At 39.6% G+C, this 19402-nt stretch overlaps 2 protein-coding genes across 2 annotated transcripts; one reads left to right on the forward strand and one right to left on the reverse strand.

The window, feature by feature from the left end:
• Positions 1–1560: 1560 nt before the first annotated feature.
• LOC131125749 (E3 ubiquitin-protein ligase MARCHF2-like) lies at positions 1561–10255 on the forward strand. The gene is made up of 5 exons (XM_058067587.2): positions 1561–1895; positions 6235–6508; positions 6581–6776; positions 8017–8226; positions 8521–10255. The coding sequence occupies exons 2-5, from the start codon at positions 6324–6326 to the stop codon at positions 8674–8676; spliced, it is 747 nt and encodes a 248-aa protein (XP_057923570.1). The 5' UTR covers positions 1561–1895; positions 6235–6323; the 3' UTR covers positions 8677–10255.
• A 127-nt stretch (positions 10256–10382) lies between these two features.
• Positions 10383–19045, reverse strand: LOC131125750 (ras-related protein Rab-11B). The gene is made up of 5 exons (XM_058067588.2): positions 18844–19045; positions 14682–14877; positions 13133–13326; positions 11319–11399; positions 10383–10975 (listed from the first exon to the last, which is right to left on the reverse strand). The coding sequence occupies exons 1-5, from the start codon at positions 18881–18883 to the stop codon at positions 10830–10832; spliced, it is 657 nt and encodes a 218-aa protein (XP_057923571.1). The 5' UTR covers positions 18884–19045; the 3' UTR covers positions 10383–10829.
• Between the last annotated feature and the right edge of the window lie 357 nt (positions 19046–19402).

Raw genomic sequence — 19402 nt, forward strand, 5'->3', positions numbered from 1 at the left:
ACAGCGGAATATCGCCAGTTGGAGTCATGTGCACGTTTTCAGTGTTCACATTCTTTCATGTCATGTTAAATTACAAATGTTATGTTAGTCTCATGATAGGAAGTTCTTGATTGGATGCTGACAGATGTATAGTGGGAAACGGATTATTTGTGACATTCCCTGTATGCAAATGTTTGCAAAAGTCATTGCACACTACCACCTTTGTTTATATTTTCCACTAGGTACATATCAAAATCTTATTATAAATTGTAAAATCTCAAAATGGTCAGATTTGTTGGTTAGTAAATGGTTAGTAAAAGTTGAAAGTAATCCATCAATCCACCAAGAAAGTGTGGCATGAAATGTCTTATCACAAACACATGCCTTTATCTTAAAATTGTCATCTAATTCAAAAGTAGTAATAAGAAGAGCAGCTATAGTGTGAGGTAGGAAGCGGAGTCATGTCAGGGCACCCCAAATTGATTTACTGCCTTCCTGTGCTTCTCATGAGAACTCTATTTCAAAGACCACAAGATGCGGCGAGGGAATTAAACAATTACTGAAAAGTCAACTTTGTGAACAAGTTATGCAATCAGTCTGTCTTTGGCCAAATCTCCAGACCCCCGTTGTCTGCTATATTTTGAATAAATTAAATCCATTTCCATCAAGCAACATGTAGTGTATGTTATGTCTGCCTGCATTTCTGCTACAGTTAGTGTTGTAAAAATTGCCACAAACCATATACAATCCCCTTTTGTAAATATAAAGACACAGCCAGCACCATATCGCTGCACAAGAATGGAAGAATGTTGTGTCATTCTTGGAATGGCATCATGATTAAGAGCATATCTTAAAATGGCTGCTTTTGTGTGAATCAAAACGTTTGAGGTCATACAATTGCAGATGACAGCTGTATTATGAAATAAGTACATACATTTATACTTATGGTAGTGTATTTTATAAATACTTCATGTAAATTGTGCTGTGTTTAACTCCATGAAGACCACTAACAGATGTCTCATGATATTCCACAGAAAGGTTATCTCATGATTCCTGTTGAACTTTGACCAAGCAGAAGACTGGGATGACTAATGGGAAGCACGTTCAGACGCATGCTTACATGCATGCATGCACACGCAGGTTTGTCCTTGAACACAGTTTTTCGCTCTATTGTGAGCGGATCAGCGGGAATGGAATTTTAAGGGTGTTTGGGTTAAAAAGGAAATAAACGTAATAAAAACGTATGGGCATGCAGCGATAATGTGGCAGATGTGACTGAATGAATTTGGGAATTTGATTCGATTAGTATTTAAATAGGGAGGATGTCAGATGTATTTTGTGAATTTCGCTATGCTGCATTTTGTAATATTTCATGTTGGAAAATTTAAACGTTATTCGCTTCCAATTGTTTTCTAGTTGTGTACTGATGCGATTTGAGATGACTAAAGCTACATGATATCATTAAGTCTGACAAGTGACTTTGATCGTCTACTGTCACAGAGACGACGAATATCACTTTTAATTAAAAACAGAAAACTAATCGAAGACGTTTTTATTGTCCCACCTTCACGAGTGACATCGAAGGCAGCGTACTGGTCACGTGACCAGTTAGCACAGCTGAGGGATGCTGAGGCTTGCCCGATGTTAGCCTGATGCTAGCTTGCTAGCTCCGCTAGCTTTGTCTGTTAATCCCGTGAGAAACAAACGGTTCTTTTGGCGTTTCCAAATACACCCGCACAGGCCAACCGCGACACAAACGATGGAGAAGTCGCAGCGAATGTCATTTATGTTCCTTAGTCGTAACGGTGTTTGGTTCGCTGTCAATGTCATAGTTTGCAGCTAGGGCTGACCAGTTAGCTCCTGTAGTCTGCTGTAACACAAGAGCCAAGGCCGAGCGACAAAAGAGAGGCTTTTGGGTGAGTGATTTTAGATTATCTGTCTGTGTTTCATTGTTTGTTGGTGAACGTTAAATATTAGCTTGTCGTCTGATTGCTCTTCTGCTGCGATAAGTGGTTTTGATGTTAGCCTTTGTCGTTAGTTGATTACCCTGGCGTTCATGTTTTGTCAATCTTTGGCTGTCACCCAAACAGCGGCCCTTTTTAAAAAAACACATTTTGACAGCTCAACACACATACACACATATGTTGTGTATGTACTATAATAACGTTTCAACGAAATATACTTGTAGGTGAGCGGCAATTACTATTTATTAAGTGGATTTGAATGCGAAGTTTTTCAACGTTAATGTAATTTATAGTAACATTTTGGCCCTGCTGACATTTACTTGTCATACCAACAATGGTATGCGGTATTTGTACATTCACATTTAAAGCCTCAGCGACATGCTGCATGTTGCTGTAAACATGCATTGCTCGAGTCTTTTGTTGCTGGTGCATGCTGGGTTATCTTAAAAAAAATAATGAAGGATAACTGAATGATTAGAAGCTGAAGGAAACAATTAGATGAAAACACAATAAACAAATAACTGGTGGATATGGATTATTATCTTGGTGCAATGATAAAGGAAAAATAGATATGTTGTTAAAATAAGATTGATTCATACATTAGGATTATTATTAATGTTATATACAGTCCCTCATTTAACTGGTTCCAGACCCGACAGCCATAAGCAAATTCCACAAAGTAGGGTTCCTTATTTATAAATGTAATAATTTCATAGTTAAGAACATAGATGGTCTTCTATTATTATTGTTAGAACTGTTATAGCCCTCTAGACATGAACTAATACACTGATATAGCAGACATAACAACAGAAAACAAGATATAATAGTACATAGTACATATACATAGTCATACAACCGTAGTTTTGTCCAAAAACATGTCAACTTAGCCTAAGTAGTCATTTTTCTGACTAATAATTGTCCATAGTCAAACGTGAAATGTTGATTTCATTTTCATTCATTTTTTAAATTAATACATTTAGAAAAACAGTGAAAGAGCAGAGCTGCGAAAGTCAAAAGCGTGAAGTGACGAGGTGTCAAGACATGAAAGGAGACTTATGCGTTTCTCACTTTTCTGACCTATAAATGTAGTTATAATGTTGTATTCTTGTTTCAAATGATGCCAAAGTTTCAGATAATGAGTTTTGCGCATTTGGAAGTGAGCCCTGAAAGAAGTTTGGGATGGCTCCGAATGCTCGGTTTCAGAGAGTTTTTTCTAACACTGGCTAACTGAGATGTGATGTCACAGTGAACCGGACGTCCTTATAGGTACCAGGGTACACCTGCGCTCCGCCCCACTGTGCAGAACTCTTGTGAACATTTCATCGTGTTAGCACTGTCATTATTTGTGTAAGTAAACGGTTGTGTGTGTGTAGCATTATAGAGTGTGCATAGAGGGAGCGTCCCACAATTGGTGGGTCTTACCCGTGTGTTGTTAAAACAGGTAGTCATACAAATGCAAAAAAAAAACACATTTCCACTACCGATGTGTGCCAAGATTGTCTGCACGTAGCAAACATTGCGCCCTCACGTCCAGCTTCTGAGCTCCAAGGCTCCAGTGATGCTTCTGACAATAAGCACGCCACCTCGGGAAGGCAAGGTGGACGTAGCATCCTCTCACCCCGGTTCTCCAGAGATCCACCGCACCAGCTGTGCCTATGTTACCACTCTTTTCAAGTAGCCCTCGAAAGGTTTCATTAATTTATTATCAACTCCTTTACCGACAAAATTAGAAAGTGCGGTTTGGCAGTCTAATCTTGTGACATTTCCTTTACTTCAGAACTGCTTATTGTTTACTGTGCCGCTCACAAGTGAGGATATGTTAGCTCTATGTTTGGCAGGAGTCAACAAGCTTGTAACGCATTGAAAATCACAGTTCACTATATGAAGAGCTTGCAACCAAAAGGCGCTAAATCCATTTTGACTGATTTCGAGAAAATCAATGATTTTTAATTACGCACATATCAATCTATTTGGTCATCAAGTCTATATTGCAAATGAAAGAGCTATCAATATAGGTCATAAAAATGCATGCTATAAAAATCCTGCACACACCATGTATTTTATATATTTTTTTAAATTAATTTTTTTTTCGGATTTAGCGCCTTTTGGCTGAAATGATGGATTTAGCGCCTTTTGGCTGAAATAAATTTGAAGTCACCTTTAACTTGTTCAATGGCATTGTTGTAAAAGAATGTAAGGTGCTTTAATGTGCTATGCTAATAAAATAATTACAACACAGAAGCCATTCTCAACATACAATACATCCCCCCCACCCACACACACACACACACACACACACATGCGCTCGTTCACCTTCACACATTACAGAAACAAAATGTTACAACCTACCACTAGTACACTGTTACTGATAAAATTTTGTTAAGATATTATAGCACACATTAACATCATCCACATTCCATGATGATCAGCTTTAACACAACTCAACATACCCAATTATACAAGACAATGGTACACGACATGTCATACATTGCAGGTGCATTCAACCTGTAGGCTGAAGTAGAGCGACACATGAAAAATAACAATGTGCAGACAATAATAAAAATGTTATTAAAAGCAGTGCTCATATTTGACTGCTCCATGAAGGTGACAGTGACAAAAATCATCTCATTACAAACTCTTTACATTGTAAAGAGCCACACGCACATCAATTCCCTAACACCAAATGGCACATATGGGACTGAATCAAACACAAAATTTCAACTCCCCTTCACCGCTATTTGATCTCCTTTTAGCCTTGTTTTCTTCCATTCTCCTTCATTCTTCTGTCTTTTCCTTGGGTTATTTGTTATATCAGCTAGCTCATTCTTGGTAAAACTGCACTAGGATTGTATAAATTGCAGTATTTTTGCAACTTTGTATTCGATCAAAATGTACACAAACAAAACAGGATGCGCACTGATACTGGCTTTCTGTATGTGCAGTGCCAATTGTATTCTTCTCTCTGATTGGTCAGATTATCAATAGATGGGAAACTTGGGCCAATCAGAATAAAGAATAAAGAAAGGGATTTAGCTCCTTTTGGTTGAAATCTGAAATGGAAATAGCGCCTTTTCGTTGAAAGCATAAATTTCATATCACTTTTTTTCATATTTTTAAAAATGATTTCAAGACCAAAATATGTGATTTGGATACACATGACAGAAGTCTATTAAACTCATGAAAAACATGCAACTTAGTGAAAATTGGATTTAGCGCCTTTTGGTTGCAAGCTCTTCATATACCAGTATAACAACATAAGTCTGAATCACGATGCCAAATGTCAAACATTTTCTAACACTGAATTCATCACACAACAGCTTAACACTCAAAATGTGTACATGATAATATACACACATGTATCAATGTTATTTAAAAAGTAAAAAGTATATTTTAAAGTTTTTCCATAAGGTGTAAGGTCAGTTTTGGGCTTTGGGCTTTAGACTCTGGGTCCTCTGGGTCTCTCTGGTGGACAGAAGCAGCTTTGCAGCTTTTCCCACAAGGAAACGGTTGTCTCATACAACATGCATTGAGAGACAACTTTGAAAAATCATTTTTTATTATCATATTAATATTTATTAATGTTATATTAATGTTTATATTCTGTGATACAACATATGGGTGTTACGTTGCTTTATAAGTTTAATGATGAGACCGAGAGTCAGACTGTTAATAATGAGTAATGACCTGCAACATTTTCCAAGAGGTTCCACAAGCTCTTTGTGAATTTTTTTCATAGCCCATGACTGGCTCCCGACAAATGAAAAGCTGACTGGTCCTCACAGACTCGTGCACACCACTGTGGATGTGGACACATATGGCTTTTGCACCAATGTGGTTTATAATAGAGTTTTTTCCGCTGAATTTGCTGAGTGCGAATTTACGGTAGTTTAATTTAAAGTAATGGTGTTAGGTTCAAGCTTTCAACATTCATTCATTCATTTTGTACAGCTTTTTCCTCACGGGGGTCGCGGGGGGTGCTGGAGCCTATCCCAGCTGTCTTTGGGCGAGAGGCGGGGTGCACCCTGGACTGGTAGCCAGCCAATCACAGGGCACATATAGACAAACAACCATTCACACTCACATTCATACCTATGGACTATTTGGAGTGGCCAATTAACCTAGCATATTTTTGGAGGAATGGATGTGGGATGTGGGAGGAAACCGGAGTACCCGGAGAAAACCCACACATGCACGGGGAGAACATGCAAACTCCACACAGAGATGAGCTTTCAACATAATTTTTTAAATAATTGTTTCATATTCTCTTGCCATTTGTGTCTTATCTCTGCAGGTGGACAGAGAAGAGAAGCAAATCAGGCTTTCGACCTTCTCAGACCTTCTTGAGAAGTTGTCTTCTCTATTGTCTTCACTTGCAGAGCCATGTCTTCATCGGGGTGCTGCCACCTACCCGGCTCCCTCTGTGATTACTCAGGGAACACTGAATCCAACTCATCTAAAGATTCAGAGGAATCTGATTCCACTGCACAGGCCCAGTTTATCGCCAAGGTTACGGCTAAAGATGGCCGCCCGCTCTCAACCATTGTTAAAGCTGTGAGCCTGCAAAGGTAAGAGGAGGAAAATTGTGACCTAATGAACATATTTTTGGTTATGGTAATCATTGTTCATTATGTCCTCAGTGATGTAGGCATGTGCCGGATTTGCCATGAGGGAGGTGGAGGGGAGACGCTGCTCTCTCCATGCGAATGTACTGGAACGCTGGGCAAAGTGCACAAGAGCTGCTTGGAGAAGTGGCTGTCATCTTCCAACACCAGCTACTGTGAACTCTGTCACACCGAGTTCACCATTGAGCGGAGGCCACAACCCCTCACGCAGGTCAGAAGGGTACAATTTAATTGATGTTTTTAAAATGATAAAACTACTGTGTTAACTGTGGTTTGCACCTCCCCCGGTTAGCGTGTTTTTCTATTACGGTCGAAAATGTACGCACAATTTTGCCCTGATTTGCATGCATTCTCTGGTTGGGGTACAATATGGCAGATGTCTTGTCGTGTTCTTAATTCACTCAGGCCAACTGTGTTTTTAATGTGTTTTTTTTATCACTAAACATTCTTGTTAGCATCCAAAAACTAAATGGAACAGGAACTGGAAGTCAGCTGCGTGATACAGTACATGCATAAAACAATTCTAAATACATATAAATGAAAGGTATAAATGAACATTTAAAGTTACTTTTATTTTCATTGAAGATGTGACTGTTCCCAAAGACACAATACAGCAGTGGGACACCATCTTCCTGTTTTGTCATCAAGTCATTTCTTTAATTTATTTCACTTTCTTTGGGTCTATTTTGAGTTATTGAAGTGAGAAAGACTATTGATTTCAAGAAATAACTCATGGCAAAACAGGAAGGTGGTGTTGAAGAGGAAGGTGCTGCCACATGGTGTTGTAGGGTACAGTCACATCAAGAATCGGTCGCCAGTGAAGGTAAAAGTAACCGTAAATGTTTGTTAATCCTGTTCATTCATCATTTATATGTATTCCATGTTAAAATATAAATGTAGAATTATTAAAATGTCTTTTGTGTTAACATTTTGGGCTTTCTGGAACAAATTAATTGGGTTTGCATTATTCCTTATGGGAGAAAGTCATTTGGTTAGCGTTGTTTGGGTTGGGGTACGACCATCTGAAATGAATTAATGACACTAAGGTTCCATTGCAAAATGATAACACTGATAGTCCACAACATTAGGTGTTTCTGCAAAATATAATATTGTGAAATATATCTGAAAAAAATATATTGAAAAAAAATACTCTATCAGCGAGGCGTTAATCAGTCCCTCCAGCATTTCATGATGTTGCAATCTCAGCAGTTCATGCAGCTTCGACCAATCTCTGCAATCTCTTGCAATTTTGGCTGAAAATATCCCCCATGATGTCGTCATCGTCCCAATATGTCCCTGCATCGCCCACCCACGTCCTCATGTGCTTGTTTACATTGACAGAGATGTTGACGTGTGATGAAAAATCAGCTCTCAATTACCAATAAAAGTCAGTGTTATGGATCACGCTCAACCTCGTTAACCAATGGCCTCCTGATTTTACTTTTACTCAGTGGCTGAAGGACCCGGGCCCCCGCAGCGAGAAGAGAACGCTGCTGTGCGACATGGCCTGTTTTCTTCTCATCACGCCCCTGGCAGCCATCTCTGGCTGGCTGTGTCTGAGGGGTGCCCAGGACCACTTGCAGCTCAAGAGCAGACTGGAGGCCGTCGGCCTCATTGCACTTACCATCGCCCTCTTCACTATCTACATCCTCTGGACGCTGGTAATATATGAGATCATTCACAGTTTCACTTTTTTAATAGAACTATTGAAATAAATGAATATTTTCAAATATAAACAGTAATATGCTTAAACTTAACATTTAGTCTTTTTTTATGTAAAGGTGTGGAAAATGCCTTCAAAAGGATTCAGATTCTTAAATATTTTTCAATATTTTTCAATTTAAATTTTTTCACAAGGCCTAGTGAAAAATTAGCATCTGACCACAATTCCAAAAACATTTTTGCAAGTATGTTATTACCCCTTTTTTTTAACTGCCGTCTTTCACCTCTGCCAGGTGTCCTTTCGATATCATTGCCAGCTATACTCAGAGTGGAGGAGAACCAATCAGAAAGTGCGCCTGCTCATGCCTGACATGAAAGGCGCACACACCACCCAAAGTTCTGTACCGACCAAGTCGACAAAGAAAGTGACTGACGAGACCATCGTATGAGTGCAGAGCAGCGGCGAGGGAAATATTTAAAATAAAGCCAGCCGAAGCACTCACTAAACAAAAAAAAAAATCATATTAATGAACCTTTGCACTTCAGATGGACCATTCTGAGAAAGGGCGAGGACTGCTTTCTCCCTCTTGTTTTCTTGTATTGAAGCACTTGATGTAAACTTCAACAGTATTGGCTGGCCACAAATGTGGTTTTCAGATGAACTCGTGCCAGAGTCACAATTGATTTTGATAAAGTCTCGTCTGTGGACAGCTGGTGCTGAGAAATGAACAGCTGAACGTGAAGATGGACTTAGGACTTAAGGTATGAAATACTAAGACACAAGCTATTGTAGCAGGATATAACTGACAAGCATGCTACAGCAGTATAATATCATATTCACTACCTAGAATTCCCCACATGCACCTTCACTATGTATTTAGCTGTTTTGAAACAAGGGGCAAACTTAAACTTAAGCTTGGAAGAGTATACTACTAACTTTCAGTATGCTAAATTTAATCTATTAGTAGATAATCTATGCCCTGTATCGCCTAAACACACAGTTGAGGTTTCACCTCGCAAGTTGTATTTTTACTCTCCAGTTGAACCTCTGTGTTCCAGTATGTGTTGATTCTTTCTTGCTATGTATTTAAAAAAAAAAAAAAAAGGAAAATGTTGGGACAGCAAGGCCTTTACCACTTGAATGTTTCCATTTCTTAAGAGGTTTTAGGATGGAAGAAACCAAATGAGAGATCATTATGTCCCATTCAGTTTTATGGTGTGAAACAGTATGTCATCTCCGTAGATGCGATTTTGAGACGTGAATAGCGTCAGTTGTTGCTTAGGGGACGAGGTCTGGACTGCAGGCAGACACCCTCTTGTGTTTTTTTCCTACAGATTTTGTAAACCTGTCCCAAACCCCAAACGTACTGTATATATGACCGTCAATAAGTAGTTTTCCAATGCATTGGTTGGTAAACTGTTACTCCTCCACCCTGGATGTTTTGTACCAAACTTCCCAACCACCCGTTCACCATATTTTATTTAACATACTAAGGACTGTTTCTTGCCATTAATTGCCCACATTACAACATTTTGCTCACCTTACAGGTCCACATGTTGAATGGATGTATATTCATAAATGTCATGTTAATGCAAGTCTTATTGACACCTACAACTATTTAACATTTTCCAAGTGAGACTTAACATCTGGACTGCAATTGTCTCATGTAGATAACACCAACTCCACCCATTCCAACAGCACCGCAGTAATACTGCATCCATGTACGTAAAGAGTACTTTTAACACTCGGGTGCACTTTGAGCTATTGTCTTAAGAGAATTAGCTGTGGTTTTACTTGTGAAAGCGCCATTCATTAAAATGAGCTACATTGCAAATACTGGTAAAAAATGTCAGATTTCAAAAAACTACCAGTGCTTACAGATACCCGGTAAGGGTGCAACAAAGTAATTTGTCAATCAGTGTAAGCAGCAGCCAGTATTTCTTGTCACCGTAGTCTTCCTGCTGCGTGGAAAGTTGGTTTATTGTGCAATAAATTTGGAGGGACTCCCAGACTTGTCCATGTGAAAACTGTTTCCAGCTTGTTGGTTTTACATGTTTAACTTATCAACCTCGCGTTTGTAATTGCAGTGTACAAACAAAATGTACATGTCCACTATTGATTTGAATGTTTACCCATACAACAACATACACAGCCTCATAATACTGTAAAATTTATTTTCATGGCATTAATATAATGTATGTGAGCAGACACGCTATCAAAATAAACAAAAAAACCCCAATATATTTTACAGGAAATAAGCATCAGCAGCATTACTACCACTTTTTGAGATGATGACTGAACAAGGAGTGGAGTCCAAAAACAGGATTGCTGGTACTACTCAAACTTATCAAGCAATCATTGCTAAGTCACAGTTACTTGTGTTGTAGCAGCAGTCCAGTTTTTGCACTAGATTGTAGCAGGCTGAAACTGGGTCAGATTACTACTTGAAATCAATTCCTTCTGTGGCATCATGAACCGGTTTCCCGGATCTACAAAGCGCCGATTCAGACTATGGTGCACCTCCCAGGCAGACACGAGCATATCAGCACTGGATTCCAATTCATAATCCACTTTAAAGGTGTGATGCACAGTTGCCATATGTTACAGGTTCTGACAGCACTGCAGCTTGCTCCCCCTCTGGCCGTCCGTGGTTGGGGGCACACTGATGTCAACCACATTGTTTCCTGGGGACTCGTCGTGGGCAGATCGCTCTGCAATCTGTTTCTGCGATACGATACGGTAGATTTCTGTTTTTAAACACACAAAAGGAGATAAAAACAATGTTGGTTTCTTTATGATGCTCAGCATTCGTTTTCATTGGTATTTAAAGTGGACATACTTTTATAAACGTAGTTTGCATATTGTAGTCTCATGTCAAAGTTTCAGATATTGAGGTTTGTGAGCCTCAAATACATGAAAACGAACCGTTTTCGCGAAATCCCCCAAAATACAACCGAATAGGTGCAGATTCTGGAAGATCTAGAAAGCTTTCTGTGCCGGTTATCGTGTGTAGCTGCTCTATAGAAGTCCACAAATCAATGCAAAGGGCTGAAAAATTAGCATTATAGGTAGAAAAACGAACAAGCTCACCTGTAAGGATATTCTTAAAGGCTTCTTCAACATTTGTTGAGTCCAAGGCTGACGTTTCAATGAACGACAAGTTGTTTTTTTCTGGGGTATAAAGAGAAAATACATCATTAGTAATGATCAATTATACTGTTATACAGTAAACCTAGGATATATTGGATTCAATTGTTCCCACTGGTTTTGTCCAATATAAGCGAAATCCGTTATATGCATATACCGGAAAATGTCCGTTTTACGCATATATCGGATTTATATCCGGTATATGCGTAAATCGGATTTTATCCGTTATAAATAGGCCCGTCAGGCCTACGTTATTTCCAATAGTGAGGTTAAGATCTCATTCACTGCTGTGCTAGTATTATTGACGTCACTCACTTTTATATTTGTCCTAAATCTGAATAATAAACGTGAATATAAATCGCGCAGGCAACGCTGCAAATGACGTCGTATAGCGGCCTGTCACGATTTGGCGAATCGGAGCACCACGATGCGGCCATCCGATATATGCGAGGGAAATTTATGCATTTCCAATGCCTGGAGATTTTGTCCGAAATAGGCGAAGTCTGTTATAAAAAATCAGATATATGCAATGAATTTTTATTGGAAATGCATTGGTTCTTTATCTGTCCGTTGTGAGCGAATTTCTGATATATCCGAGTCCGATATACAGTGCATCCGGAAAGTATTCACAGCGCTTCACTTTTTCTACATTTTGTCATGTTACAGCCTCATTCCAAATTGTATTAAATTAATCTCTTACCTCAAAATTCTACACAAAATACTCCATTATGACAATGTGAAAAATTTTTTTTTTGAATTTATTAAAAATAGAAAACAAAAAAATCACATTTACACAAGTATTCACAGCCTTTGCCATGAAGCTCAAAATTGAGCTCAGGTGCATCTTTTTTCCACTGATCATCCTTGAGATCTTTCTACAGCTTAATTGGAGTCCACCTGCAGTAAATTCAGTTGATTGGACATGATTTGGAAATATAATAACTGTCTATATAAGGTCCCACAGTTGACTGTGCATGTCAGAGCACAAACACCAAGCATGAAGTCAAAAGAACTGTCTGTAGACCTGCGAGACAGGATTGTCTTGAGGCACAAATCTGGGGAAGGATACAGAAAAATTTCTGCTGCTTTGAAGGTCTCAATGAGCACAGTGGCCTCCATTATTCGTAAATGGAAGACGTTTGGAACCACCAGGACTCTTCCTAGAGCTGGCCGGCCTTCTAAACTGAGCGATCGGGGAAGAAGGGCCTTAGTCAGGGAGGTGACCAAGGCCCCGATGGTCACTCTGTCAGAGCTCCAGCGTTCCTCTGTGGAGAGAGGAGAGCCTTCCAGAAGGACAGCCATCTCTGCAGCAATCCACCAATCAGGCCTGTATGGTAGAGTGGCCAGACGAAAGCCACTCCTTAGTAAAAGGAACATGGCAGCCCGTCTGGAATTTGCCAAAAAGCACCTGAATGACTCTCAGACCATGAGAAACAAAATTCTCTGGTCTGATGGCTTTCGTTCCGAGGTTTACTGTACTGCATTACTTTGCGGCAGTCTGGAATGTAAAAAGTAAACAGTATAATAACGTATATCGTTGTACTTGTAAGCGTAGATACCTTAAAATATTGATACAATGACCTTTGTTGTACAAAGAGATGTCTATTCCTTGTGTAGCTGCCAAACCTGCGGCTCCATTTCTTGTCTGCACAGCTAAAACTGATACTTGCTGACCCTGCAGCTTTGAACGTGCTGATCACGTTCACTCGAGATGTGCGCTTCCTGAGTTCTTTTCCTCAAAGAAGGAAAAGCTTTACCTGCGAAGGCTCGGGCCTCGTCTGTAGGCACGGCCCTGAGGTGGCGCAAGTCGCTTTTGTTCCCGACCAGCATGATGACAATGTTGTTGTCGGCGTGGTCCCTGAGCTCCTTCAGCCAGCGCTCCACATTCTCATAGGTCAGGTGCTTGGCTATGTCGTACACTAGGAGCGCCCCCACTGCTCCTCTGTAGTAACTGAAATAAACAAGTCACATTAGGTATCACAGCTGATAACAACATATACTTATACTTTGTATAAATGAATTGAAAGCATATGCATATATCTGCCTCACAGTCCAGAGATACAGATTGCAATCTTCGTGTGGTGTTTGCATGTCCACCTGTTGCTTGTGCGCATTTTCTCAGATAACTAAAACAAGCCGCTCCAGGCTCTGTGAATTTCAGTGTGTGCTGCGATTGGCTGGTGACCAGTCCAGGGCGTACCCTGCCTCTCGGCCAAATTCTGCTGGAATAGACTCCAGTGTCAAGTACTTCTTTGTACCACAAAAATATTTTGTTATTGTTGCTACATCCGCTTACCATCACTCTATTAGCTTCAAATATATGGCTGCTACTTGCAGGTCATTGAGGCGAGTTAAATATTCATATTTCAGCAATGGAAAATTTCACAAAAAATTTAGCAAACATTTAGTTCAATTTATTTGTATTTGTACAATTATTTCCTATATAGAGTAACCACTCTTCTATCACAGTTAATCGGTTCCAAATGCGACCGTGATGTGTGAATTTACGCAAAGTTGAATATTATTAGAGCCCTTTAGACGTGAACTAACACACCTACACTCGTGTTACGCATCTATCTATCACGTAAATAAGCAATTTAAGACATGTTCATGTGTGTTGATATAAATGTGTTCCCCCGGGGAGCACTCTGAGTGGCGTCAGGGGTTCGGAGTTGGGTTTCAGCTTGCTGCGTGTGTTTTTAATAATAATATAATAATATATTATATCATATAATAATAATATTAATAATAATTCAAAACTGCAATAAAAGCCTATAGTCCCGGCAAACAAGTCTGGTGATTGTGTGTCTTACCGAACATTACAGCAACATTACTGACACCTACTGACTCGTGTACAATACTATGTCAATGTCTTTGAATGCATCTTTTGAATGCCCTACATGTCAAACTAAACTGTGTCAAACTCAAGGCCCGTGGGCCAGATGTGGCCCGCCACATCATTGTAAAGTACCTGTACCTGTACTATACTGTATTTTTATTTTAGTTCATTTAGTCATTTTTATGTTTGAAAATGCTTAAGTGGTGGTCGTACGGCAGTATGAGAGTCTACATTGAAGTTTCTGATGGACTGATTTTACATGTTCTTGCAGTGGAATTGGCATTCTGTCATATTACAAATATACACTTCCCTTATTAAAATACTAGACAATCAGTACATTACAAGAATGTTTTGCTCTTCTGACATTTGTCCATATGTGTAATCATTACTTTTACTGTATTGTCACCCATCCCCCCCGAGTTGTTTTTGTCAATCCGGCTATCTCCTCTGCGAAGAAATGGACTCACGCCGACGTGATGGCTCTGTAGCGTTCCTGTCCCGCTGTGTCCCAGATCTGTGCCTTTATCGTCTTGCCATCCACCTGAATGCTGCGTGTTGCAAACTCCACGCCAATGGTGCTTTTGCTCTCCAGGTTGAACTCATTCCTTGTGAATCGAGAGAGCAGGTTGCTCTTTCCGACACCCGAATCCCCAATCAACACAACTGTAGAAAAGAGAAGGAGAATGGTAATACATGTACTATACACAAAGGTGATCAATGGATAGATAGTAGCGTTGCACAAAAAAATCTTGATTCATGCTAATAAGTAGGGATGTCCAATAATTGAAGAGCTTGCAACCAAAAGGCGCTAAATCCAATTTTCACTAAGTTGCATGTTTTTCATGAGTTTAATAGACCTCTGTCATGTGTATCCAAATCACATATTTTGGTCTTGAAATCATTTTAAAAAATATGAAAAAAAGTGATACGAAATGTATGCTTTCAACCAAAAGGCGCTATTTCCATTTCAGATTTCAACCAAAAGGAGTTAAATCCCTTTCTTTATTCTTTATTCTGATTGGCCCAAGTTTCCCATCTATTGATAATCTGACCAATCAGAGAGAAGAATACAATTGACACTGCACATACAGAAAGCCAGTATCAGTGCGCATCCTGTTTTGTTTGTGTACATTAAGTACATGTATGATAGTTACAGTATGTTATGCAATTCAGGAGAACACAAATTGTGTTTTTACAGTATTCTGTAACATGGAAGTTTTTTTTACACCATAAAAGGCCTGTCTCTACCTTGACACCAACTTTCATGAGAAACATTATTTTACTTGTACTAAAAAACATACAATGTAAAGAGTTTGTAATGAGATGATTTTTGTCACTGTCACCTTCATGGTGCAGTCAAATATGAGCACTGCTTTTAATAACATTTTTAATATTGTCTGCAAATTGTTATTTTTCGTGTGTCGCTCTACTGCAGCCTACAGGTTGAATGCACCTGCAATGTATGACATGTCTTGTACCATTGTCTTGTATAATTGGGTATGTTGAGTTGTGTTAAAGCTGATCATCATGGAATGTAGATGATGTTAATGTGTGCTATAATATCTTAACAAAATGTTATCAGTAACAGTGTACTAGTGGTAGGTTGTAACATTTTGTTTCTGTAATGTGTGAAGGTGAACGAGTGTGTGTGTGTGTGTATGTTGAGAATGGCTTCTGTGTTGTAATTATTTAATTAGCATAGCACATTAAAGCACCTTACATTCTTTTACAACAATGCCATTGAAAAAGTTAAAGGTGACTTCAAGTTTATTTCAGCCAAAAGGCGCTAAATCCATCATTTCAGCCAAAAGGCGCTAAATCCGAAAAAAAATAATTAAAAAAAATATATAAAATACATGGTGTGTGCAGGATTTTTATAGCATGCATTTTTATGACCTATATTGATAGCTCTTTCATTTGCAATATAGACTTGATGACCAAATAGATTGATATGTGCGTAATTAAAAATCATTGATTTTCTCGAAATCAGTCAAAATGGATTTAGCGCCTTTTGGTTGCAAGCTCTTCAATTATTGGTACTGATAATTATCGGACTGATATCAGCATAAAAATGCAATATCAGTTGATATCGGTATCGGACCGGATCATGAAAACCGATTTTAAAAAAATGCTGTATACAACACCTATGTTTTCATTCCACCACAGGAGATAATGTCATGTTACACATATTGGTATCGGCTGATATCTTCTTCTTTCTCTTTTGGCTTTTCCCTTCAGGGGTCACCACAGCAAATCAATCTCATCCATCCAACCCTGTCTTCTGCATCTGTCTCTCTGCATCACCAACTACCTTCAACTACCTACACTACATCCATAAACCTCCTCTTTGGTCTTCCCTCTACCAATATATTCATTATATCTCCTCTGGACACGTCCCAACCATCTCAGTCTGGCCTCTCTGACTTTATCTCCAAGGCCTCTAACATGTAATGTCCCTCTGATGTAATCGTTCCTGATCCTATCCATCCTGGTCATTCCCAATGAGAACCTCAGCATCCTTATCTCTGCTACCTCCAGTTGTGCTTCCTGTCTTTTTCTCAGTGGCACTGTCTCTAGACCAGGGGTCTCAAACTCAATTTACCTGGGGGCCACTGGAGCTAGGGTCTGGGTGAGACTGGGCCGCATCAGGTTTTCCAGAAAAAAACAACAAAAAACGGAAAAATGAATCAACTTTGCTTTGGTTCCGATTTTCTACAAGAAAAGCTCTGATAAAACATTCCACTGTTCTCAAATATCTTATTTTTCTACACAAAATAAGATGAAAAATAAATAAACAAATCAAGAATAAAGAAAATCAATCAATCAGTAATAAGTAAATATAATAATAATAAAACGGCAAATAATAAAAACTTAAGAAACCACATATAGTTGGTGGGTAGACAAATTATTTTTTCAGATTACAATGAACCAAGAATTATTAGAGCCCTGTAGACATGACAAAACACGACTATAGTCACATTTATACTCTTTTTATTTACAACATATTGCGCAACTGCAGGGTCTTGAGACACATGCTAACTCGCAAACTAGAGAGCTAGCGACCTAAACGGTAGCCTTCAAGTTATTTCCTTTAAACTTAAATAGCCAAAAACTTACCACTTCCACACGGATAGGGAGGATAACCATTAACAGTTGAACATGAACATTAATCGAACGTAATCATTTTTTCTAAGTACGTGATACCATACAGCATCCATATCAAACTTGCGCGGGCCGCACTAACATTAAACTTTCATATCAAGGCGGGGGCCTCAAACTAGGGTCCTGCGGGCCACATTTGGCCCGCGGGCCGTGTGTTTGAGACCCCTGCTCTAGACCAAACAACATCATTATCGGAAATAGAGAGTTGGACAATATCGGTGTGTCGGTTTTCGGCAGTAAAGCTATTGGACAAGTAATTGCTAAATATTATTTTTACTTGTGTAAAAACTGCCGTTTTCTTGAAGGACTCACACTGCTGTCAATAACATGATGACCAACACTTCCTCCTCACTCAAATTCTTTATTACATGCATGAATTTCTATTCATTTCTATCAAAAAAGTCTCCCTTCAACTATCTTTTCAGGACCTCCCATAAAGACAATGACAATGAGGAGTGCAATAATACTGTTAACTGTTAATAATAAGCAGTTAATTTAAAATGTAAGCACATGGCCTTGGGCATGGGTTCATATTAATATTCCATGATTGCAGTAAGCGAACAATTAGTGTTTGTTCTGATGGCTGCTACACTGTAGCGTCCAAAGGTCTGTTGTTGTCTTGAAAGAGTCAGAGAGCTGAGTCAGTACAGGCCTGGAGGGTGCGGGGGTGTGAGTTGGGGGGGCTCCTCTGTACAGCAGCAGCAGAGGTGGAGCCTTATTGTTTTTGTTGCTCCTTCCACAAAGGAAACAGAGGAAAACTTTGACACCATTCTGGTCTGGGCTGCAGGAAGCTGATAACATGCTCCATCCAAACCTGAATCGACAGTTTCAGGCCGCCTTGCCCTTCCTGTTTCTGCGGGGCTCGGGACAACTGCTCGGGGAGAGCAGGAGAGAGGGAGTCCTCGCCTCCGGCAGATGCACTATTCATCCCACAGAGGATACTTTGTTATATCTAAATGGCCTTTTGGCTCCTGCACCCCCCAGGATGTTAATGTGCCACGGGAGCTGATATCACCATCAAAGAGGCATTCTGGATCCAGCTGAGTCCAGAAGATAAACAGCAGATCCATCAGCACATATCATGCATTAAATCATGAGGCTCCTTTTAACATCTGGCTGAGGAACATCCTCACCTGATCAAGAGGCACTTTGGTCAGACCTTGACTAGATTCACAATGATTGCTCTTTTATGGGTATAGCACCAAAGTTCCACAGGCCTACGCACAGATATAGGGTGTAGCATCCTACCTAGAAGCATAGCTGCAGGCTTTGAAACGTTGCAGTGACTGCGTTATTAAAGATCACCATCTTGCCGCTTGTACATCAACAAATGTTTGGACAATCATCACCTGGCATAAAGGCACCACAGATAACTATAATATGCATTTTACAATGCGATGACAGTGTGAGCCGGTGTGAAGGAAGAAATGCGGTCATCACCCCCCCCCCCCCCCCCTCCCCATTTACCTTTGAACAAGAAATCGTATTCATCGTCTCGGTTGCCCATTCTAGACGAGGCCACTCCGACGCTTGTCCCCGCAGAATGATGTGTGAAGTATGGGTGGGAAAGATGGGGGAAAGAAGCAGAAAAATATGGTAACGGTTGGCGGTGAGACTCTGCGCCAGTGCTGGCTGTCAGGGCGAGCTGGCTGCAGAAAGGCAAAGCTCTCAACTCTGCAGAGGGAGGAGTCCCTGCACTTTGAATAACTTCCTCCAGGGGGCGCTGCTACCATGGACGTTCCAACGGTGGTCCAGACCGCAGTCATACTGACTGAAACGAACGTTGAGTTTATAAATATGTCACTCGCGCATTGTTTCGTGTATAATTACATACAGGCATAATTATTTCAGCATAGAGAAAATCATAATTACAATTCTAATTATGTGTTTAAATGTTCCATGAAGACACTTTACAATAATTAAGTATCATGTTACATCTTGACTCGCTGATCCTTACATAAATGTTAAACAATTTTGCACAGTCTGACATATAAAATTACTATAAGGGCAATGTTGATTTGGTTTG

The sequence above is a fragment of the Doryrhamphus excisus genome, linkage group LG6, assembly GCF_037039965.1.
Source record: "Doryrhamphus excisus strain RoL-2023G ecotype Guam linkage group LG6, RoL_Dexc_Guam_v1.1, whole genome shotgun sequence".
Classification (NCBI taxonomy): domain Eukaryota; kingdom Metazoa; phylum Chordata; class Actinopteri; order Syngnathiformes; family Syngnathidae; genus Doryrhamphus; species Doryrhamphus excisus.